General features: G+C 36.3%; 2 protein-coding genes across 2 annotated transcripts in view; one reads left to right on the top strand and one right to left on the bottom strand.

Annotated features, from left to right (window-relative positions):
* The first annotated feature begins 1,978 nt into the window (after window positions 1–1,978).
* Window positions 1,979–7,089, top strand: LOC106051961 (40S ribosomal protein SA-like). Its single transcript, XM_013207192.2, has 6 exons — window positions 1,979–2,049; window positions 2,709–2,869; window positions 3,574–3,779; window positions 3,875–4,033; window positions 4,761–4,971; window positions 6,788–7,089. The coding sequence occupies exons 2-6, from the start codon at window positions 2,737–2,739 to the stop codon at window positions 6,991–6,993; spliced, it is 915 nt and encodes a 304-aa protein (XP_013062646.1). The 5' UTR covers window positions 1,979–2,049; window positions 2,709–2,736; the 3' UTR covers window positions 6,994–7,089.
* Window positions 7,090–12,808: 5,719 nt separating this feature from the next.
* LOC106080163 (tachykinin-like peptides receptor 99D) overlaps window positions 12,809–23,976 on the bottom strand; it is a 211,742-nt gene continuing 200,574 nt past the window's right edge. Inside the window, exon 6 of the mRNA XM_056019067.1 lies at window positions 12,809–22,226. Within this exon, the coding sequence (XP_055875042.1) occupies window positions 21,962–22,226 (265 nt within the window). The 3' untranslated portion in view covers window positions 12,809–21,961. The remainder of the gene's footprint in view (window positions 22,227–23,976) is intronic.

Raw genomic sequence — 23,976 nt, 5'->3', positions numbered from 1 at the left:
GCCTTTGTGACCTCCAGCTGTCTCGTTCTGAGGCTGCATGTAACCATGTGCTCTCTTCTGTCTGCTAAGGAAAGTTAGTGCCTAAGATGGTCTTTGAAGCGTTTCCGTGGGGCACCTCTGTTACGTCGACCAACATTTAGCTCACTGTTACGTAATGAATGAGGTTGCTTATAAAGGTACCCCATGTTAGATAATAATGGGTATTGATTCTAAAAGAGCATCCCACTCAACTTAACAAAATTTTGATCAATTAATTTACCTATTAGCGGGTAGGCCTATAGCTAAAAAGATTCAATTAGAATTATAGCTAGATTTAGCTATTTTAGATCAACAGATCAGTGTTAAAGGTGTGCTGGCACGTTCGTCCAGTGGCATATTGACCCCTACTTGTATTTCCACGGTTATTAAGTATTACCTCTATCTAGGTATACAATTAAACGAATGTATGCAAAACAAGACTTAAGAAAGTCGCAGGTAAACATATATACAAAGTTTATTTACATGAGTAAAATAAATGTGTAAATTACTCAGAAACAAGGCTACAAAAATATGTCACGTTTGGGAGTACCCCAGGATGCACAACCTCAGGGTTAAAATATACTGCCTGGAAATCATTTGAGGCTATATCTACTAATTAATACCTTATAGAAAATACAATATTGACTAAAGATCATGGGCGTAGCCAGGATTTTTTTTCGGGGGTGGGGGTGGGGGTGGGATTTACCCCCCCCCCCCACCCCCCGGCCAATTTTATTTTGGTTGTATGTATGTGTGTGTGTATAAAGTTAATCTTTATTACTTTTTGACCCATCATTCTTTAGGAAAACGTTTATTGTGCCCTAGAATAGGTTCTTCCTGTAGTTAGTGGGAAAATTGTAGACTCCCCGCCATTGCCAGCAAGGGGGTCTGGGGAGCACTAGGTATCTACAGTGCATTTTCCTGCTATTAAAAAGTTTTATTTCAAAAACCTAGTGTGCTATTCTTACTGACTTAGACCCTCCATCGCCGTTAGGCGCATTTGGCGGCAAGCTGTTTCCACAAAAATCTGTCACTGATAATGCCTGAAGCCTCCCCCACTTGCTCTGAGAACCTCCATAAATGTGTGGCGCCAAGTTGTACTAGGATGTCATCGCAACTCTTCTTATGCGTAATTCATTTTGTCGGAGAACATGTCCCGCAAACCTCATGCGATGCTATGTCATAATCTTACTAAGGAGTCGACTCCCAGTTCGGCATAGGATTTCATTGATTTAGACCCGATCTCTATAACTGACTCCTAAAATCTGTCTTAGCCATCTTTGTTGAGCCACATTTAGTGTTTTTCAATTTCGGCAGATGGCTATCTACTGCACTTTATTAATGGAGCCCCGCCACAGGTAGAAATGTATAACCAATCTTGAATACTCTCTTGGAATTAGGTGACTGTAGGAGCCTAATAATGTCTGTTTAATTTAAAAAGAAAACAGAAAAATGCAAAAGATATATAAGGAAACGGTACTTGTGGCACATTCTTGTTTTGATCCAAAAACGAAACACGTAATATCGACCAGACGTGCTCCAATCTCCAATATGATTCCGTAAATCTTCTATTAGTACTCTTTTAAAAACTTCAGTATCTTGTGTTGTTTTTATTTTTCTATATAATTATACTATATATATTATTCAATCATCTGCACATAATTTAACCTTTGTTCCTGAACTAATGTAAATTGGTAGATCTATAACATTCTAGGTCATTTATGTCTATCAGAAAGAGTATTGGGCCGAATAATGTACCTTGAGGTGCACCTGTGTTTACTGTTATTGGTGTTGATTTGGAACCATTTATTAAAACAGTTATTATATTGAATTATTAATTAATGTTGCTCTGTATGAGTATAAACAGAATAATATGTTCGATTTTTTGTTGGTTCTCTAGATCTAAAGGCCCACTTTAAATTTCAAAACAAGTAATTATCCTATCCATGTTTTCCAGTTATTTTTAATGTCGGCGGAAGTGACCTCTCTTGCAGTCTTTTCTCTTCAGCCTCTATTTGGCTTCTAACGTGTGTAAGCTACACCGAGTTAAAAAATATATTTATAAAGTATTTACTTAATTATTTGTCATATATTTCGCAAAAACTTTGTTAACTTGTTTGATTATGCATTCTAAATATGATTATTATTTTAATGTATTTAGAAAATATTATTTAAAAGGAAAACTCAAAGCGTTATCTTAGCTACCCATTTTCGATAGATTGAACTAGCATACGCGTGGTCCTATGTTTGTTCAACATTTATATTACCTGTAATGCTGTATAATCTAGATTTAGACTTCTAGTCTAGATCTAGTCACTAGATTCTAGTACATGTTGCGCCTAATTAATTGAAATGCCTAAAACTATTACATAGATTAGATTCATTAATAAATTTATAGATTTATGTTGTTTTTTTTAATATTCTAGATATATAAATAGATAAGATCTATTTTTAGTATTTAAACAAATATTTTTTAAAACTGAAAATTATTAAATTTAAATTAAAATGTGTTAGATTAATATTTAAAAAGGCATTCATAAGTTAAATAATAAAATTTGATAATCATCAATTCTTAATTAATCTAAATTTTATCTGAGCTTGTGAAATAAATGAAAGGGATGATCATGACTAGACTTATTATGCGAACACAAATTATCAAGATTTTAATTTAAATGGCTTTGTTCCAACAGGTTACCGTTACCCTAATAAACACTAAAGATGTCCGGAGGAATTGAAGTACTCAGCCTCAAAGAAGAGGATATGCTGAAATTTTTAGCAGCTGGTGTTCATCTTGGTTCTACTAATGTGGACTTCCAAATGTTGCAGTATGTTTTCAAAAGAAAGCCTGATGGTAAATGATTGAAGTTGACTTTTACATTTCAGATGCTCATTCTTTAATAGTGATTATTATGTCTTAGCCCACACCTCCAGAGGGATGGCCGGGGGGGTTCAATGCAACTAGTTCACCGACAATGTATTCATAACTGGTTCACAGAATAGTAATACTTTACTGCTCGTGTTTCTTTGTTACTTCCTTTCTATATTTTATTAGAGAGAAATAGTTCTATGAATTAGCATCATATTTAGATTTAAGATCTAAAATATAGATCTTGAGAACGCTAATGTAATTTCAAAACAATGTATGCTTTCAATATTTTGGAAATAGATTAAAAGCCCCATAGAATTGTTTTTTTATGGTAGACCTTTTATGCTTAGTTAGAAAGTAATGTTTAAAGTTTACAAGAAATAGATTTTTAAAACATTTAGATCACATGGAAATAAAATTGGTAACATTTTCCATTCTCTTATAAAAATGGGAGAGATTTTCTTTTATTAAAGTTGAAAAGCCGCTGGTAACCTTCTTTAAGATTCTACTACATTAGTTTAACATAAATAGTTCATTGTATGAAGGTATGAGTTGTTAATTTGCTAATGTGTTGAATATGTTTAAGGTTGTATTCAATTTTAAAATTTCTGTAGGTAATTTATTTGAAGAGTTCAAGTTAATTTCACTCACATTTGAGTAAAAAAATTGTTTGAACATTTCTATTCTAGGAATCTACATCATCAATCTGAAGAAGACCTGGGAGAAACTCTTGCTTGCTGCTCGGGCTATTGCAGCTATTGAAAATCCAGCTGATATTTGTGTCATTTCTGCTCGCCCCTATGGCCAGAGAGCAGTACTTAAATTTGCCTCCTCTACTGGATCTACCCCAATTGCTGGGCGTTTTACACCTGGTACATTTACCAATCAGATTCAGGTATAGAATATAGAAAATTGTTTATTTAATATTTGAAATTTGATTATGTCATTTAATATTAAACTAATTTTTTTATGAACTTAAAAATTATCTAGGCTGCTTTCCGTGAGCCTCGCTTGTTGGTCGTGACAGACCCACGTATTGACCACCAACCTGTAACTGAAGCTTCTTATGTCAACATCCCTGTCATTGCTTTTACCAACACTGATTCTCCACTATTACATGTTGACATTGCCATCCCATGTAACAACAAGGTGAGTTCAGTTCAGTTACCACAATTTTAAAAAATGAAAAACCTGTAGCCTTTAAAAAGAAATATCCACCCCTATTCCTTAGACTTAGAGCATGGATATTTTATTTATTTCTTTTACCAATCAAAAAAAAAAAATTCACTGGAAAAAGTAATCATCATAAATTATTTTCTTTTATTAGAGAAAAATAATTCTAGGGAGTAGCATCATGTTTAAATCAATAATAGGTCTAAATAGCTCAAAAAAATTGACAGATTTAGCTGCATTTTATTCTCCAGTTTGATTAGCTCTAACCTTATATCAATAGTAGATCTAGCATTGACTTTTTTCTTTACTATCTGTCTCAGACACATCATTTTTTATTTTAGAGCTGAAACATTAATATTCTCATCAATTTGATTTTTTATTATAACCCCAAAAATAGACAAATGTGTTCCAATTTTGTAAATATAAAAAAATCCATTCCAACATGTGCAGATATCAAACATTTAAAAATAGCCTCACTATTGCTCTCTTAGGTTTAAGTTTATAAATTAAATTAAAGAGAATTATTTAGAAACAAGCAAAGCATTCATAAATGAAAAGACTTTAAATTGGTGATTGCTGGTGGCTGTAGTTGTCAAGCAAGTAGTGGCGATGTGTTTGTGAAATGGTATAAGTAAAATCTCATGATTGTGTTTATATAATTAGTATATCCTGTATCTGTAATATGTTCTTGAAACCTTGTCAGGGTCCTCAATCTATTGGTTTGATGTGGTGGCTTTTGGCCCGTGAAGTTCTTCGTCTGCGTGGGACCATTTCACGTGATCACCCATGGGAGATCATGCCTGATCTCTTCTTCTACCGTGATCCAGAAGAGGTTGAAAAGGAAGAAAAAGAAGCTGCAGAAAGGGCTAAAGAAGATATCCCAGTTCCTGCCCCTGACTGGAATCCTGAAGCTGGTAATTATTTTCTTTGCATATTTTTAATGTCTAAAATGGCCTTGCAGTGTGTAATTATTTTGTATTTAAATCATTCTGAAAGTAGGTAAGAACAATAGTTTAAGTAATCCATGCTTGAAGAAGTGCAAGGCTGTTGAGATTGACTTAAAACATTCAGTTTTGGATATTTTTAAAAAAATATACAAAAAATAAACTCCCGCATGCGTCTTACAGTCCCTTATTTTTCTCTTGCAAATTTAAATCTGGTGATGGTGTCTGTCAGTTTTGATTTTATAATTAATTTTCTTGAACCAACTCAACTTTCTGCAGCTAATATATTCTGTGTGAATATTATTATATGCTTATATATATATACATACAAGCAGAAGGTAAGGCATATGTGTGTATGTTCCGAATAGAAATCAAAACCCGTTTGACCAGTCTTGATGAAACTTGGCATAAATGTTCCTTGGGTACTAACTGGAACCGTGACATATGTATAGTAGTTGTAAAACAAAGACCGTCAAAAAAAAAAAGAAAGTTGACCAACTCTATGAAAGTACTACTATTTCATGGATATTGGCCATGTTTACCATGTCTACATGAGACAAAATCGAAAGGATCTAGATCTAATTTTTAAAACTACACTTTGCACAGATAGTTTTTTTACTTTGACACTTGAAAATACAAAATATAGTCTATAGATTTCATTATTCAATAAAATTAACCTTCAAATTAGTGTTTCAAAAGCATTTTTACATAAATTCATTCCTTATAACTGCGAATTTAGAAGTCCTGACATACTTTATAATCCTGTTTATTTAACAAATCAGGTAAACCTGTTTTAATTGTACTTTATATTTCATTCATCTCATGCTCCTTTGGTTTTTAATAGATTTGGATGTATCGACATAACGGGTAAACCTTTTTTCACAAAGCTACTTTTATTTTCGTGTCGAAAGAGTAAACCTTGAAAGGAACATTATCTTAGTTTGACATATATATAAATCCACTCCACTACATTAGTAATACACAAACTAAGGCCCGCAGGTAATGTCCAGCTCGTATATATATATATATATATATTCATGTTAGCATTTTTTGTTCTATAGTTGTTATTGTTGCAGCTAACATTACTCATGCAGATCTGGCTACCGTGATGCAAAATGCATACTCATTAGACAAAATCTCCCCAAAATGACAGCCAGTATGCAAATAAGAATTTAACCTATCGCGTTGTGCATTTCATATCCTTTGATCCCTCTCTGGGATACTTTACAAGCGGTCATTGAGGTCACGCTAATCCGTCCTGTGGGAGGGGGGGGCGCAGAAAAGGTGGGTGAACACATTGTGCCCAGATCTATATGTTGTTGGTTTTTGATAGCAATTATATCTACATTTAGCCTAGAAATATAGAACGTAAGAGTGGTGGGGTGGTACCATCAGTAAGTTTATTATAATTAATTACTTGTTTTGGAGCTTAAAAAAGTTTGAATGCAAAAGAAGAATCCCTGATTACGGTATTCATTTTAATAAAAAAAAAATTTAAGTGCTATCGATTTAAAACACATTCAAGATCTATCATCTAGAGTACTTATTATACAGGGATCTAGAGTCTAGACTACAACCCTATAGAGTCTAGCTGGACATTACGTTACGATTCTCTACTATCTTGACCTAATCTAGTATGATCTAGATCGATAACGTCTAGATCTAGACGTGGTTGGGAATAGAAGTCTCATAAGTTTTTATAAATTCTGGGCTTACTTTACAAACTCTGCAGCTTGCACTAATGGTGTTGCATTTCAATAAATATGTTTTACTCTTCAATTTTTAGGTATTGTTGGTGCTCAAGATGTAGGGGACTGGGCTTCTGAGGCCATCAGTGTCCCCAACGTGCCACTGACCACAGCTACATTCCCACCTGCTACTGAGGACAGCTGGGGTGTTCCTAAGATGGAGGACTGGGCTGCTGAGCCTGCTGCTGCAGTGGCTACTGAAACCACCAACTGGGGTGGCACTGCTGATGAAAGCTGGAGCTAAACATGTTCTCTGTTATGTTTCATGTGAAACAAAATGTCAAAATTATTTTAGCATTTGATGCAAGTTCATGGTACAAATTAAATATTGTCAAATTAGTCTTGTGTGTTTTTTGTTCTTTTCCTATTTCACCAATTCTGTTCTGTTCCTATATGCACTGGTAAAGGGTACTTCAAGTAGGAACAAAATTATACCAATCTTGATTTCATGAGTAATAATAAGAATCTTTATTTTCCCAAAGGAAATGTCTTACAATTTATGCATTACACAAAACAAAACTATTACAAACCAAATTAGACATTCACACCAGGCTTGCACATTATATACATGTGAAAAGTTTGTATCAGGTATGTTTTTTTTTATTTTTAACCTTCAGATTGCCATACCAGGCAGTGATGTTAAAACTTGAAATATTGCAGATGTGAGCATGATAAAACGGCAAAGGCCTTTTTGCTAACATTAAACGAGGACAGTTTTCTCAGTGATTGTAATAATACTAATACATTTTAAAGTTGTATACATCTGTATAGTCACAAATTACTTCTAGCATCCAAATTAAGTTCTTCAAAGTAGCAAAATGTTCTAGAACCGGAATTTGTTTATTCAACTGGTAAATGAATACATGAGTGTTCAAGATAGAGACTTAATTTTGAGCTGGAGTTTTCCCTATGTGGCCAATTGGATAATTCTTTTCCCAAAGGTATACCAGGTACTTAAATTGTCAAAGCTCTAGGAAAATCATTAAAGCTGTTTTTGAGATCCAAGTTTTGGGCTTTCACCCATGAAGAGTTTGCAAGCTAAAAAGATTAAATGCAATAAAATTTCCAGAAAGACATTTCTTGTTCCATTTACTTGGACAAATTTGTACAAGTATTTCTTCTTCGCTAGTGCTATAAGAGCATTGATTGAACTGCCTGAATCAGCCAGGAAAACAAATGAGTTATCAGAGTTAAAGTCTAATTAACATGCATGACTAGATAGCCACGTTTATGCGTAATAATAATCTGCTAGGAAGGAATGGTTGTAATTGAAAAGATAAGTATTACCTCCCTCGATAGGTCACGCAGACGGCTTAAAAAAAATTGTTCTATTTCCCTTTCAGCTTCATTAGAGTTCCATGTAAACACTAGGCGGGCACGACATGGCCTAAAGTGTGCCAAACAACTCACTCAAACACTAGGCGGGCACGACATGGCCTAAAGTGTGCCGATGTGACAAACAACTCACTCAAACACTAGGCGGGCACGACATGGCCTAAAGTGTGCCGATGTGACAAACAACTCATTTAAACACTAGGCGGGCACGACATGGCCTAAAGTGTGCCGATGTGACAAACAACTCACTCAAACACTAGGCGGGCACGACATGGCCTAAAGTGTGCCGATGTGACAAGCAACTCACTCAAACACTAGGCGGGCACGACATGGCCTAAAGTGTGCCGATGTGACAAACAACTCACTCAAACACTAGGCGGGCACGACATGGCCTAAAGTGTGCCGATGTGACCAAAAAAAAATTTGCAGTTATTCATTGTCGATGACAACACACATAATTTAAAAAAAACAACATTTTAACTACTTATAATAAATCAATTTTGCTTCATATAAATAGGCAGATGTATTCCTGCAGTTTAGCGATATATCGCTGTGATTTTTAAAAATATTTTCCTTGTTACTTTTTTCGTTTTTTTTCTTGAAAACAGTTTTAGAGTGTACGTTCCAACAATATTTCATGAGCAGAGTTTCGCATTGGTTTTCTATGACATCTATCGTGAACCAAAGATGCCCTCGCACACACCCAAGCACACGCGAGTCGCTTTGAAATGTTGTATAGGCGAATTTTTTTTTACAAATTGAAAAGAAAACAAAATCTTTCTAGCTTAATCAGATTAACTCGTATGATTTAGTATTATTTTTATCTAAAACCGGAAATCAAGTGTACGCTGGGGAAGCGATGAATGCAAGTGCAAAGGAAGCAATCTGATTGGTTAGAAATGACTAGATGACCTCCAGAAAGAAATGCTGACGAAAAAGAATGACCGAGTTGAAGCCAAATGTAATTCTAATCAACAAATTTCTTTGGAGAATCTCGTTTATTTATTGAACTTTCATTACTCCCATTTGTATGTCTACATTTGTCTGTCGTGTTCCAAATGAATTCCTTTTTTGTCCCGCACATTTAAGCACATTTGTTCGGCTGACATTGTCAAAACAAAATTTCCATAATTTTCAAAAAAATGCGTTGGTCTCTATTAAAATACATATACCAGTTTAGTTGAATTTTCATAGTCAACAAACAAATGTAAGTTCATAAAGTCATGACCTAAAAACAGATAGAGGCAACAAGAACAATAGTATGTAAGGAAAGTTTTAATTGGATTAGTTCCCTTTGATACCTTGTTCACTCTGCTCTGGTGATTGAAGAACTTTGAAGAAGGGCGCTTATAGATAGTTGAAATCCAAATTATATTCTCAATTTTACGCTGCTGTAATAGACTTTGTGATGACACAGACACACATGACATCAGTTTTACAATTTAATCTTACATAAATAGATAGCTATAGCTGTACTAGTACGCTTCTGTCGTTAAATTCTATCCTGGTGAAAGTCATTGGACTGAATGGAAGTAAGTTTGAGGATATTGAGGGGAAGACAATAACATCATTAGGCTTTTAACGACCACAATCCTTAGTACAACTTGTCTGAGCATAGTCCGCATAGTCCATTAAATGACCTCACCAAAACACACACACACATCCATTTATTGACAACTTTTCTTCAACTGTACTGTATATTACCTCCCCCCCCCCCCCATTCCACCCTCCCTTTTTTTTTGTTCTCTAGCATCGACTCTCTCTTTGCTTTTATTTTCTCTACATCATCTAGTCCCTTTTTTTTGTTATTGTTGAGGTCATTGTAGGTCCTTGCATTTGTCTGGAGACTCTTGTATTTGTTCAGAATAATTGACACTTATCGTACGAAGGGTCAGTGAATTACCCAGAAACATCTGCTGTCCGTCTGAAACTTTGGTTCTGAATAAAAAAAAAAGAATTTCCCAATCATTGTGAAATAAGTGAGAAAAAACAACAACGTGCGCGCGCGCGCATAAACACACACACACAACACACACACACAACACACACACACCCATACCCATTAAAAGGCACTACCAATGACCAATTATAAATGAACCATAACAAATCCTCTTCTGTTTTTTTCTCCGTCTCTCTCTCTTTCTGTCTCGCACTGTCTCACTCCCCATTCTCTTTCTCTCTCTTTTTCATTTTCTCTTTTTCTCTATATATCTCTATTACTCCGCTCTATTGGTCTTCTCTCTCTCTCTCTCCTCTCTTTCTCATCTCTCCTCTCTTTCTCATCTCTCTCTCCTCTCTTTCTCTTCTCTTCTCTCTCCTCTCTTACTCTTCTCTCTCTTTCCTCTCTTTCTCTTCTCTTTATCTCCTCTCTTTCTCTTCTCTCTCTCCTCTCTTTCTCATCTCTCTCTCTCCTTTCTTTCTCATCTCTCTCTCCTCTATTTCTAATCTCTTTCTCATCTCTTTCTCATCTCTCTCTCCTCTCTTTCTCTTCTCTATCTCTCCTCTCTTTCTCATCTCTCTCTCCTCTCTTTCTCTTCTCTCTCTCCTCTCTTTCTAATCTCTTTCTCATCTCTCTCTCCTCTCTTTCTCACCTCTCTCTCCTCTCTTTCTCTTCTCTCTCTCTCTCTCTCCTCTCTTTCTAATCTCTTTCTCATCTCTCTCTCCTCTATTTCTCATCTCTCTCTCCTCTCTTTCTCATCACTCTCTCTCCTTTCTTTCTCATCTCTCTCTCCTCTATTTCTAATCTCTTTCTCATCTCTCTCTCCTCTCTTTCTCTTCTCTATCTCTCCTCTCTTTCTCATCTCTCTCTCCTCTCTTTCTCTTCTCTCTCTCCTCTCTTTCTCATCTCTCTCTCCTCTCTTTCTCATCTCTCTCTCCTCTCTTTCTCATCTCTCTCTCCTTTTTTTCTCATCTCTCTCTCTCCTCTCTTTCTAATCTCTTTCTCATCTCTCTCTCTCCTCTCTTTCTCATCTCTCTCCTTTCTTTCTCTTCTCTCTCTTTCTCATCTCTCCTCTCTTTCTAATCTCTTTCTCATCTCTCTCTCCTCTCTTTCTCATCTCTCTCTCCTTTCTTTCTCTTCTCTCTCTTTCTCATCTTTCTCTCCTCTCTTTCTCATCTCTCTCTCCTTTTTTTCTCTTCTCTCTCTTTCTCATCTTTCTCTCCTCTCTTTCTCATCTCTCTCTCCTCTCTTTCTCTTCTCTCTCTCCTTTTTTTCTCATTTCTCTCTCCTCTTTCTAATCTCTTTCTCATCTCTCTCTCCTCTCTTTCTCATCTCTCTCTCCTTTTTTTCTTTTCTCTCTCTTTCTCATCTTTCTCTCCTCTCTTTCTCATCTCTCTCTCCTCTCTTTCTCATCTCTCTCTCCTTTTTTTCTCATCTCTCTCTCCTCTCTTTCTAATCTCTTTCTCATCTCTCTCTCCTCTCTTTCTCATCTCTCTCTCCTTTCTTTCTCTTCTCTCTCTTTCTCATCTCTCTCTCCTCTCTTTCTCATCTCTCTCTCCTTCCTTTCTCATCTCTCTCTCCTTTCTTTCTCTTCTCTCTCTTTCTCATCTTTCTCTCCTCTCTTTCTCATCTCTCTCTCCTCTCTTTCTCTTCTCTCTCTCCTCTCTTTCTCATCTCTCTCCCCTCTTTCTCATCTCTCTCCTCTCTTTCTCCTTTCTCTCCCCTCTTTCTCATCTCTCTCCCCTCTTTCTCATCTCTCTCCTCTCTGTCTCATCTCTCTCCTCTCTTTCTCATCTCTCTCTCCTCTCTAGTTCTGTTACTAATCCAGTTAATGACTGTTATACCGTGACAGGAACTAGTTGAAAAGTAAGGGAAATGAAAGGGGCCCTACTTCCTGCAAGGCTGACCAATATGGTCGTGTGATAAGCGGGTTGGGCTGATTGTCTTATAAGACATAATTGTCTTTCTTCCAGAGCATGCACTTTAAGACATAATTATATTCTTTTAGACCTAGAGATCGCTATTCGAATGTTACGACTTTCAATCTTGACCTTATCAATTTTAATCCTCTTTCCAGTTCTGTCTGTAGTACATTTCTACATCCATTAGATTAGGGCGCCTCTGATGGGTACCTGACATTAGTTGGGAAAAATTAAAGGCGGATGGTCGTTGTGCTGGCCACATGACACCCTCATTACCCGTGGGCCACAGAAAAAGATGACCTTTACATCATCTGACCCAAAGATCACAAGGTTTGAAAGGAAGTAATTACTTACTTTTTTCTATCATCACCACAAGCACAGAGTTCTTAATTATTGTTTTTAAGTTCTACACAAACATCGATGACGTAAAATAGTTTCATACATACTACACAAACGTCGATGACGTAAACTAGTTTCAGAGACATCCTACTACTGCTACATCCTAGGGCCCTCACTTGCTTGGAGGCCCCCATAAAATGGTCCAGGGCTATTTTCTATCATTTTGAAGAAAAAGCTTAAGTTGATAACATAGTGCACCCTATCTCCATGGCTTAGAGCCTTATTAAGTCTAAAACCGGTCCCGGACATCATATCAATACAAAAGTTCACCTTTTCTTTGGTCTTCATTATAACTTTGGTTTATAATTATATAATTATTCCCTTAATTGAACTTAACAGTGCAGTGGTTTCCATACCAGGCAGTTGTTAAAAAGTATGTAATACTAACATTACCAAATAGGTCGAAAACATTTGTTGAGATTTTGAAAATAAAATTTCTACATTCAATTAGTGACACATTGACACAAACATTGGATGTTTTATTTCAAAAGTAAATTATAAGCATATCAATAATCATCTTGTTTTGTACACCCATAGTTTAGGTCAGATTTCTGTACAGAAAAACATTCAAATTGATTCTATGACAAGTCATGATGTTCCGCCATTTTGTAGAAACCATGAATTTTAAGTCTTTCTCTCCTAATGGACCTCATTCACCACTCGTAAATAAACACATTTAGCCACGTCATCATAATTATAAAACAATGAAAAATACGTATCACGTGACAGCCACTATGGATTACATAATTTGTATAGAAGATATATCTCTTTCTAAATGTTGTTTGTTTACGATTGGTGAATGAGGTCCATTGACAATTCCATCTCTGATTTGACATTATTAAAATTAAATTGATGTTTAATTTGATAAACTTGACTTTGTGTTATATAAAAAGTGCATGCATTTCCCTTTACTTCTAGACCAAATCAAACATTTCTGATAACAAACGATAAAGTAATTGAAGCCCAATCATAACAGGGGAGTGAAATAGTAAAGAGTAAATTGAATAATTCCACCCAAACATGGAAAAATAATTACGGAGAGAATGAGTTCAATTTTTGATTGCTACAAAAGATTTACTTGTAATCACAGACCTAGATATATTATAGGTCTATGCTTGCAATATTGTTTCGTGAACTTGAGATGTTTTGGAGATTTTCCGGATAAGTTTTCTAGTCTAAACAATGTCAAGGACTCTATATCACGTGATAACATCATGGGCGTAGCCAGGATTTTTTTTCGGGGAGGGTTTTGGGGGGGATCACCCCCCCGCGAAAAACAAATTATATGTATTTATGTGTGTGTGTGTGTGTGTACATAATCTTTATTACATTCTGACCCTTCATTCTTTCGGAAGACGTTTATTGTGCCCTAGAATAGGTTCTTCCATGAGTTAGTGAAAAAATTGTAGACTCCCCGACATTACTACCAAAGGGGGTCTGGGGGAGCGCTAGGAGCTCCCCAAGCGCGGGGCGAAGCCCCGCCGCCAAGCACTATTTCTGATATTGAAAACCAACAAAATGCATATTCTGAGGTATCTACAGTGCATTTTCCTGCTATTAAAAAGTTCTATTTCAAAAACCTAATGTGCTATTCTTACTGACTTAGACCCTCCATCGTCGTTCGGCGCATTTGTCATCAAGCTGTTTCCATAAAATTGTGGACTCCCCGCCATTAATAGCAAGGGGGTCTGGGGGAGCGCCAGGAGCTCCCCATCGCGGGTCGAAGCCCCGCCGCCAAGCACTATTTCTGGCATTGAAAGCCAACAAAATGCATATTCTAAGGTATCTACAGTCCATTTTAATGCTATTAAAAAGTTTTATTTCAAAAACCTAATTTGCTATTCTTACTGACTTAGACCCTCCCACGCCGTTCGGAGCATTTGACGTCAAGCTGTTTCCATAAAAATCTGTCACTGGTAATGTCTGAAGCCTCTTTCCACCTACCATGAGGACCTCCATGAATGAGTGGCGTTAAGTTGTACTAGGATATCATTGCAACTATTCTTATGCGTAATTCATTTTGTCGGAGAACATGTCCCGCAAACCTCATGCGTCGTAATCTTACTAAGGGGTCGACTCCCAGTTCGGCATAGGATTTCCTTGATTTAGATCCGATCTCTATAACTGACTCCTGAAATCTGTCTTAGCCATCTTTGTTGAGCTATATTTAATGTTTTTCGATTTCGGTAGATGACTATTCACTGCAGTTTATTAATGGAGCCCTGCCACTGGTAAAAATGTGTAACCTCTCTTGAATACGCTCTTGGAATTAAGTGAATGTAGTTTGCTTTAGATTTTATATCGAAAAGAGAAGTTTTATCGTCAAAATCTTCTGTTGGATCTGTAGGGGGATCTTAGACTTAAAACCATCTGGAGGGGTTTTAAACTTAAAAAAAAGAAGAAACTCAAAACCCCCGATTGGCTTGGCTACGCTCAAATAATTTTAGTGTGTAATTTGCTTTTTTTTTTATATTGAAGATGTATTTTTAGCACCAAACCCCTCTGAATGGGGGTTTAAACTCAAAACCCATTTCGGCAACGCTCATAGCATTTTGAGTGCGTAATTTGCTTTTTTTCTTACACTGAAGATGGCGGGGGGTTTAAACTCAAAACCCCTTTGACTACGCTCATAGATTTTAGAGTGAGTAATTTTCTTTTGTTTATATTGAAGAGGTACTTTTTAGCTTCAAACTCCACTGGAGGGGACTTTAAACTCAAAACCCCATAGACTACACTCATAACATTTTTAGTGTATAATTTCCTTTTTTTTATTATTAAAAAGAGGTATTTTTTACCTTCAAACCCCACTGAAGTGGGGTTTAAACTCAAAACTGAGTCAAAACCCATTTAGCTACGCTCATAACATTTTGAGTGCGTAATTAGCTCTTTTTATATTAAAGAGGGGGTTTATCGTAAATTTTAGACGGGGTTTTAAAATCAAAATCTCCCTTAACTGTGCTCTTGGAATTAGGGGATTTTCGTTTGCATTTTTTTTTGTTTTGTTTTATAGAAGAGGGGGAGTTAACTGCAAAAAACCCAGGTAGGGGGTTTAAAATCAAAACCCCTAGTAGGGGTTTTTAAACTCGAACCGCTCTGGTAGGGGTTTTAAACTCGAACCCCCCTGGTAGGGGTTTTTAAACTCGAACCCCCCTGGTAGGGTTTTTTTAACTCGAACCCCCCTGGTAGGGGGTTTTAAACTCAAAACCTCTTTGGTTGTGCTAGGGCAAGTGATGGTTTAGTATTAAAATCTCACCTAAAATAAACAAAATCAAAGCAAAAAATCAGTCACTTAATTCCGACTCCCCCCCCCCAAGGGGGGGGGGATTTCATTTCGGGGGGGGTTTGAACCCCAAGAACCCCCCCCTGGCTACGCCCATGGATAACATACTAACTACTTTGTGCTTCAGGCGAAAGAGCTTTTTAGAAATTTTATTTTACAATGCACAAAATCTAGGATATACCTAATTTCTAAATCACATATTTGATCAACACTGCCTACGTTCTATACACCGGATACACCAAACAGCCAGCTATTTTTAGCTATCCGTCATTGACAAAAATCTCCACTTTCAAGTATCTCAATATTCTAGTTACGTTAAAATCTACACCGACATTCAAGTAGCCGATACGTATTTCTGGGTACTTCTGGGTATTTCTGGGTATTTCTGGGTACTTCCCTAGATAATATTTGGATCTTATCTAGTGTTCTTGTGGAATCTACAATTTTCTCTAGATGATATATTAAAAATAAAGTAATTGAGGTGGTTGACTGTCTAAGTCTCTTTCCAATTCTCTAGCGACTCATCTCTTAAAGACGTTCTCAGTTCTCATAATTTTGTGTCATTACTATGATTTCGTTTTGATCCGTAAAAAGGATAAATGCATTCACTCCAACTTTTAGTTGAATCCATTTAAAAAACAACACCTTGGCATCATTTATGTGCACATTGATTACTGATATTACAAAATAAGATCAAATGTATATAATGTATACTTAATATTATCTGATTGCGCTCTATTTATGGGTTACATAGTATCGCACATAGGGTAGATGAGGAACTAACGCGACTTTTGTAGCCCAGCTGTTATGACGCGAGCCGTTTTAGCGCAGCCATTTTGACGTGAGACGTTCTGACAATATTTACAAAACACGAAAGTTGTTTTTTTCTATGCTATAGTATATGTAATAATAATAATAATAATAATAATAATAATAATAATCTTTATTGTCCATATGGAAATTTGTCTTACAATTTGTGCATTACACCAAACAAAAAACATTATAACTATAAGAAACCAAAGTGTACATTCACACCAGACTCACTCATAATTTACATGCGACAAAGTTTATATCAGATTGTTCTTATTTAATGATTTGATTGCCAGGGGAACAAAAGAGTGTTTGTGTCTGTTTGTCTTTGCCATCGGTGTCTTATATCTCCTTTGTGATGGTAATATGTAATAAACATATTAATATACACCTCCCCTCTGAAACAAAAAACTTTAATAATTTTGATTGCGAACTATAGATGGCTGCCTGGTCTTTTGTTATTTGCTCGGGGCATGTCGTCTCAATGGTCTCGGGTTCAAACCCTGCCCGCCGCTATACCCCGCCCCCATCAATCAGGAGGATTTGTCTAGGATATAAGGCTATTCAATTCTGAGGGAACATGCCAAACATGTACAACATACAAGTTATGAAAGGTCAGATTCCTACCTGAGACTGGCTGAGACATGCTTCTCCGACCCCCACAAATAATAAGCGAGGTGTTTACAACGAATCTCATCTCTCGTTTTGATTGGAAGTTGGAGCTACTATAAATTACATACATCATTTTTGTGTGTACTAAAAAATGGAACCTTTGGGGTATTTTTGTTGCTTTTGGACAATATTAAAACGCATACAGACATTCTAATGTTAGTGATGAAACAGTTACACAACAAACTTAAATCTCAAGACTAATGGACACAGATAACTACTGCTCGTTACATAAATAATATGTTTGAACAAAAAACACAAATACAAAACATAGATGTGTATCAATCGTTTTAAAGACATAATAAGATGAACATACGTAATGTGATTTCGACATTTCGTGCCTAAAATTCCCGCGCGAAAACAGCTGCGCCAAAACGTCCTGCTTGGAGATAGATATTTTGTTGTATTTGCACAATCCACTACTTTCCTTTGCCATTCTAATTTTCATTTTTCCTGTATTGATTGAAGCTTTGGTTCATATTGAGCATTAGTTCGTTTCATGATATATTTACAGATCAAAGAGTGAAGCAGTTTATTGACCAGCTAATATAGACATAATGAGAAATCATTATACGAAATATTCCCTGACATGTATAAACTTTGGTATTTAGATATTTCGGGAAATTAACACAAACTTTGGCATGCAAATTTTCCTGGGATCATACACTTTTGGTGATGTTCCCGAACTCTTTAAGTAGATGTTCCCAGGAATGAACAAATTATTTACACGGAACTAGCACACATGAAGTGTTTAGAGTGTTCAAGAAGTGAACAGTAAAGTCGGTATTGAACTGTTCTCGGGACTTATTAAGATTAGCGTAACAGTGCGAGGTCAGAGGTCGAAATCAAACTGTGCATTCCATTATCGTGGTCCAATAAAAATCTCTTCTTCGCTTTCATAGATTCATGATGAGCAGAAAAGTATAAAAAAAAAAGGGGGGGGGGGGTAACAAGTATGATCTAAACAGCATTTTTTTTTTTAATTAGGATTTTTTAGTTACTTACAAAAGGAGCAACTAGAGCGTTATAGCATTGCAAGATAAATACTTGTGATGCTATACAAAAACAAAAATTTAAATTTTGATAGGGATAAATTCACACAAAAATAAAAAAAAAATTATTGGGCAATAAACAAGAAATAGCAAGTCTTCAAAGAGTGAAAATATAATAGATTAACTCTTTCTCTCCTAACTGACGGTACCAACGTTGATTCCACTAGAATGTGGTAAATAATTACGGAGAGAAAGAGTTAAGTATAACCAAGAATTAAAATAAAGAGAGATAGAAAGAGAGAGAAAGAGAGAGAGAGAGAGAGTGGGAGGGAGAGAGGGAGGGAGATGTAGATAGCAGAAGAAACAGAAGAACTAGAAGAAAGAAAGAAGAAGTTATAGGGAATGTTTTAGATCATAAAAATATTTACAATTTGGAAATCTTGTGACATTTTAAATGTACATAACATATCAACTAAAGAGATACGAGTTATTAAATAGACAAAAGCAATCAATTAATGACTAAAAACAAAACACAAACAAACCCCCCAAAAAAAACAACAAAAAAAACAACTGGTCTATTGTTCATATGAAATATCAAGCACTTTGTACACTATAAACATAGTTTCAACAAAGCTTATTGTTTGACTTGGTTTGAAATCTCCTTTATGAATCAACATAAAGATATAGGTCTATTTCTAAAATAATTACTTTAAAACATTTTTATTGAGTTCTTAGCTAATCTGCGCGTGGCATGGCGATGTGATGACAGGTGTATAGCTCGAAGACCATATACCTATATTTAGAACCAGCTTATAGATTTTGTCAATCGCAAAGTTTTGGCTAATAGAGTGTGTTGTATTATACAGCAATTACCAGCAACAAAGAAATAGCCATAGCCTTTATCTGTCTTATATAGTATAGATCTAAGTGTTCTTATTATGGCAGGTGGTCTTTTATATAATTTTTTGGTATCCAATTGTTTTAAGTTGATCTTATTAGGACGTTTTGGAGAAAACAACTATCCCTAAAAACCAACTCTAAAAATTAGAAGCAATGAGACGTCGGCCATAGATCACATTAACAAAAATAGATCTAGATTGAATGAAAAATTTTATTTTCAAAATTGAATATCATAGTTTTGTATAGGCATACACTTGAAGAAACTGTCGTTCACCAAATGAAACCTATTCCTGTCGACCAATCTCTATATATATATAATGGACCGGGCTCTCTTGATATCCTGCTAAGTAGAGCATCTGACTAAGAAAAGAGGAGAGGTTTGGTTACGCGAACTGTCACAGCACAACTCCTACGAAAGTCAAGTGACAGATGAGATGAGAGTCTATATAGTTCTATGTCTATGTCGAGTCTGTTTCCTGTAGCACTCCTTTCATTCAAATAATACTTTTTTTTTCAACCCTGCCTAGTACATCTAGTTCCTTGGGTTGAATGCTTCCAGGGATTGTCACGTGTTCGATTTCTAGACCTGTTGGCCCAACTATTTTCGTCTGTTAGATGACAGGTGTAGCTGGTGTGACACCAATCGGACTTCTGATCTTAGAATTCTTAATTTTGATTTAGTCGAATTTTGCCCCAACAAGAATTTCATTTTAAATAGTTGCTATTTCTTGTCTTATCATTCTACTTCAGACTAACTGACGTAGAAAAACAAAGGGAAGGGGACAGCAAACAAATAAGAGCCAGTAGACCTTAAACCATTAACCGAGGAAAGTCTGTTAAGGATTTTCTTGGTGTTTCACTTGCCTACGTTAGATTGGCGATTCACTAAATATTAAAGTGTTTGGATTCCAGAAGCGGATACTGGAAATAGAATTATACCAAATTGTTTACGATGTCTTGACAAATATCTCAGAGAATATCTAAACACGTCATCGTGTAATGTATGGCCCAGTTTGGACTTTCTTGGCTATGCAATGGAATAATTTACATATCATTATCAATTTAATTTATATAGCTCTATTAACAATTAAAACGTCGCAAGGCGATGTTACAACCTGACAGCCAAAAAGTATATAGTGTGAACTTTCATGCAAATTAAAGAACAGCTAAGTTCTGCTTTTCTTCAATCACCTGATAGGTTTGAGCCCAGGGGGTAGCGAATTCCAAACCTTTTTGTCCGTGCGCTGAAACTGACCACAAACCGTAAGTTTCGAGAAAAAAAAAGCGTCCCAACTGGAGACATTGAGCGTAGAACTCTGATGGACATTTCATGTGATTTGTAGTTTACTATGGTACCGGGACATTTCATGGGATTTGTAGTTTACTATGGTACCGGGACATTTCATGGGATTTGTAGTTTACTATGGTACCGGGACATTTCATGTGATTTGTAGTTTACTATGGTACCGGGACATTTCATGTGATTTGTAGTTTACTATGGTACCGGGACATTTCATGTGATTAGTTTACTAAGGTATCGGAACATTTTATGTGATCAATTTACTAAGGTACCGAGAAATTTCATGTGATTAGTTTATTAATGTACCTGGACATTTCATTTCATTAGTTTACTAAGGTACCGAGACATTTCATGTGATTAGTTTACCAAGGTATCGGGACATTTTATGTGATTAATTTACTAAGGTACCGAGACATTTCATGTGATTAGTTTACCAAGGTATAGGGACATTTTATGTGATTAATTTACTAAAGTACCGAGACATTTCATATGATTAGTTTACTAAGGTACCGGGACATGTGATTAGTTTACTAAGGTACCTTAGGTGGAAATCGTAGTCACGTGAAGGAAGCTATAAATAATTAGATGTATGAGAGTCGAAACCAATGTGATGAAATGTCCAGGTACCTAAGTATCTAAGAGCACTACGTTGTTATAATCAAGTATCTATACAAGTCCCTGACTGCCGGGTTGTATTGTATGCGCTATGTACTGCCGTCTCGATGGTTCCGGGTTCGAAACTAACAAGCCGCCATCCTCCCACCGTCCGGCGGGAGGTTTGGGCTAGGTTGTTATAATCTTCAATTCTGAAAGAACATCGAATACATACAAAACTAAGATCTTTCGCGTGTTTTTTTTTCCCGTAGTTTTTAAAGTTTGAGATAACTCGCCTTTAGGCTCTCGGTATAATTATTATACACGATTAAACCAAGACACGATAACAACGTAATAACTCGAGGTCAATCTGTACGTGTCCTGGCATGAAGCCACATTTCAAATGCATAATCACCCTCAGGCAATGGTGAAAATGCAAAGACAAAAACAATATTAGCGTAAGCACACAAAAAAAATCTAAAAAAAGAAAGATGCAAACAAGCTCGAGTCAAAACAAATACAAAACAATTACAAATGGAACTGTCTTGGTAACATAGACCTTCGTTTACACACTGAAGGAAAACAATTTTGAATATATTTACACTCAGTGCCATGTCGTTTGTGGAACTGGACTGGTTGGTCAGCGGTACTGTCATCGCCACCTGGCCAGAGGAAACGTTTTAGTTAAGTCTGCGTTAAGTCTTATTAATGATATCAGGTAGAATGCGCCAATCGTAGTCCGAACCACAGCTGTTCTATTCCTGTCCACACTGGATCACGTGGTCAAACATTGCAACAATGTTGTCAGGTCATAAAGTCAAACATTGCAACAACGTTGTCAAATTACATGATCAAACATTGCAATGATGTTGACAAGTCAACTTTTTTGTTCTGTTTAACAGGAAGCATGCCGAGTTTCTAAGGGACAAACCGAGCGTACAGTTATTCACATCTAAGGGCATCGCGTCATAGTGCCCCCCTGGCATCCTAACTAAGCATTTAGTTCAAGAATAGAATCAACAAAGAATCTTTTGTTGTTGTTGTTTTTCTCATTTTCTTCTTGTTTTCATATTTACAGATCTCGGTTGTGGGAGTAGTAGTTGCCCCTGGTCTTGCTAGACATGGGGTGCATGCGGTACATGGAGGCGCTGGGGGTGCTGATGTGGTCGTCCAGGCTTTCCACCGTGGTGTTGATCATGGATCCATTCTTGTCTCGCTCGCTGCCCAGCGACATGCGGGTGCAGTAGAAGCCCCGAGAGCTGACCAGCAGGTGCTGGCTCTGTCGACACATATTGCAGGGACCCCAGCGGAAGAAAAGCAAGAAACCTTGCCTGAATCTGTGGAGGAGACAAAACAGAGTTAGAGTTCTTTAAACAAGATATTTGGGGACTTTATATTGTCAAACATCACAGAGACTTATCAAGTAAAAAACAAGATTACAAAGACAGTTTGTGTGGAAGCACAAACTCAAAATCGGCCCCCGAAGTGATCCACCTAGGCAGGCTTCAATATTTTCAGAAAGACAGAGAAGAATGGAGAAGAAGGTTGAGAGATCTTGTGTGGTGCCCCAGCGGTCCAGCAGACCAAAGGATAGGTGAAAGTGAACGTGAACCTGGCCTAACTAATGTCTTATAATGAATATCTAATTGATCTAATTGTTTTGTAAAGGTTCAATCTCTTATTAAAATCCTCGAGAAAAGAAAAAAACATTTCCGTTAAAAAAAAAATTCCTTTAGTTAATTGTTCTATGACTGCTATTTAGCACTGCAGTTCACGCGTCAATATGAAAACATACTTATCAATTGTTGTTTTAAATTATGTCCAACTTATATGTATACTAAATAGATTTTTTTTTCTTAACAAAAAGCAAACATTATTTTCGTGTAAATACAGGTGCTATAATGTCAGAACTTACATAACGTAGCAATATAAATGTAAAAAAAAAATGTTTAGTAAAAAGTCTTAAACCATTTGCATAATTGCATAAATATATTAAAAATATAGTATACAGTATTTTTCCTTAATAAAGAGCCTCCTATGTTTGTTACTATTAATAGTGAATAGTTGTAAAAGTGGTGTATTTTTATGAAAAAAAAACAACGCTTGCATAAGTGATTTAAAAAATTTGATTTTTCGCTTTTAGGAAGAATAAGTAGCCGTTGCATCAGAACTTTGAATGGACTAAAATATTATGATGTCGGATTTTCACTATCTTTTCTAGTTTACGAGATCTAAACGGGACGGACGGACGGACAGACATTTCACACAAAACTAATAGCGTCTTTTCCCCTTTCGGGCGCCGCTAAAAATACGTTTCAACTAGCTATATAACACCAGAGGCTACCTCTGTGGGTTGGGAATTCGGCTTAGACTCCGCGCCTGAGGAGGGCCCAGCGATAGAGAAATCTTTCATCATGGTTAGCTCAATCCTTCAAATATTCGCACTTAAACATTGTGGTATGGTACATTTATCCCACTTTCGACCCCCGCGTACGACACTCCATGGCCACTCCCTTACCCGCATACTGCTAAGGCCTATTAACCTTTTCTGTTATTGGAAACTGCTTAGAATACTAAGGGCTTAGAGTTGGGGTTCTCTACAGAAAGAACGGGTTTACCCCATTTTATCACCGACGTACTACATTATCTAAACATAAAGTAACAGCTGGAAAGAGGAACTTAAAGAATAACATGTGAGATTATATAGCCTAGTGAACTACCACATAAATCATATATGAATTCACACGGTGACAATAAAAGATGAAACCCACAAGTATTCTCCTGATCCGAAAAGTTCGAATCTCGAAAAAGGCAAAGAATTTCAGACAACTTATTCAACTTGAATTTCTCATCAAAGTGGCATCGTGGGTACTTCTTAAGGATACTACTACTGACACACACGCATACACACACTTCCATGTGATGATTAAGTTGGCTTTCAAGTTTGACAATTTAAGTTAGGCGTTTCTAGTTATATTTTAGGTGTTCAATTTAAGTGTTGGAAGCTAGGCGTTTATACAAAGTGAAAGTGAAGTAATAAATCAAAGTGTATGAAACTAGGTGTTCCCTTTTTAGGTCCAAGTTAAG

This window comes from Biomphalaria glabrata, chromosome 2 (assembly GCF_947242115.1).
Source record: "Biomphalaria glabrata chromosome 2, xgBioGlab47.1, whole genome shotgun sequence".
NCBI classification, from domain to species: Eukaryota; Metazoa; Mollusca; class Gastropoda; family Planorbidae; genus Biomphalaria; species Biomphalaria glabrata.
The sequence above is the reverse complement of the archived record's forward strand: the minus strand, read 5'-3'. Positions and strand labels throughout refer to the sequence as shown.

What these genes read in the sequence shown, in the direction of transcription:
- LOC106051961 (XM_013207192.2), top strand. Translation starts at nt 2,737, where the DNA reads ATGTCCGGAGGAATTGAAGTACTCAGCCTCAAAGAAGAGGATATGCTG. An exon ending in CCATCCCATGTAACAACAAG is followed by an intron (nt 4,034 to 4,760) that starts GTGAGTTCAGTT and finishes AAACCTTGTCAG; the next exon opens with GGTCCTCAATCTATTGGTTT. An exon ending in TGACTGGAATCCTGAAGCTG is followed by an intron (nt 4,972 to 6,787) that starts GTAATTATTTTC and finishes TTCAATTTTTAG; the next exon opens with GTATTGTTGGTGCTCAAGAT.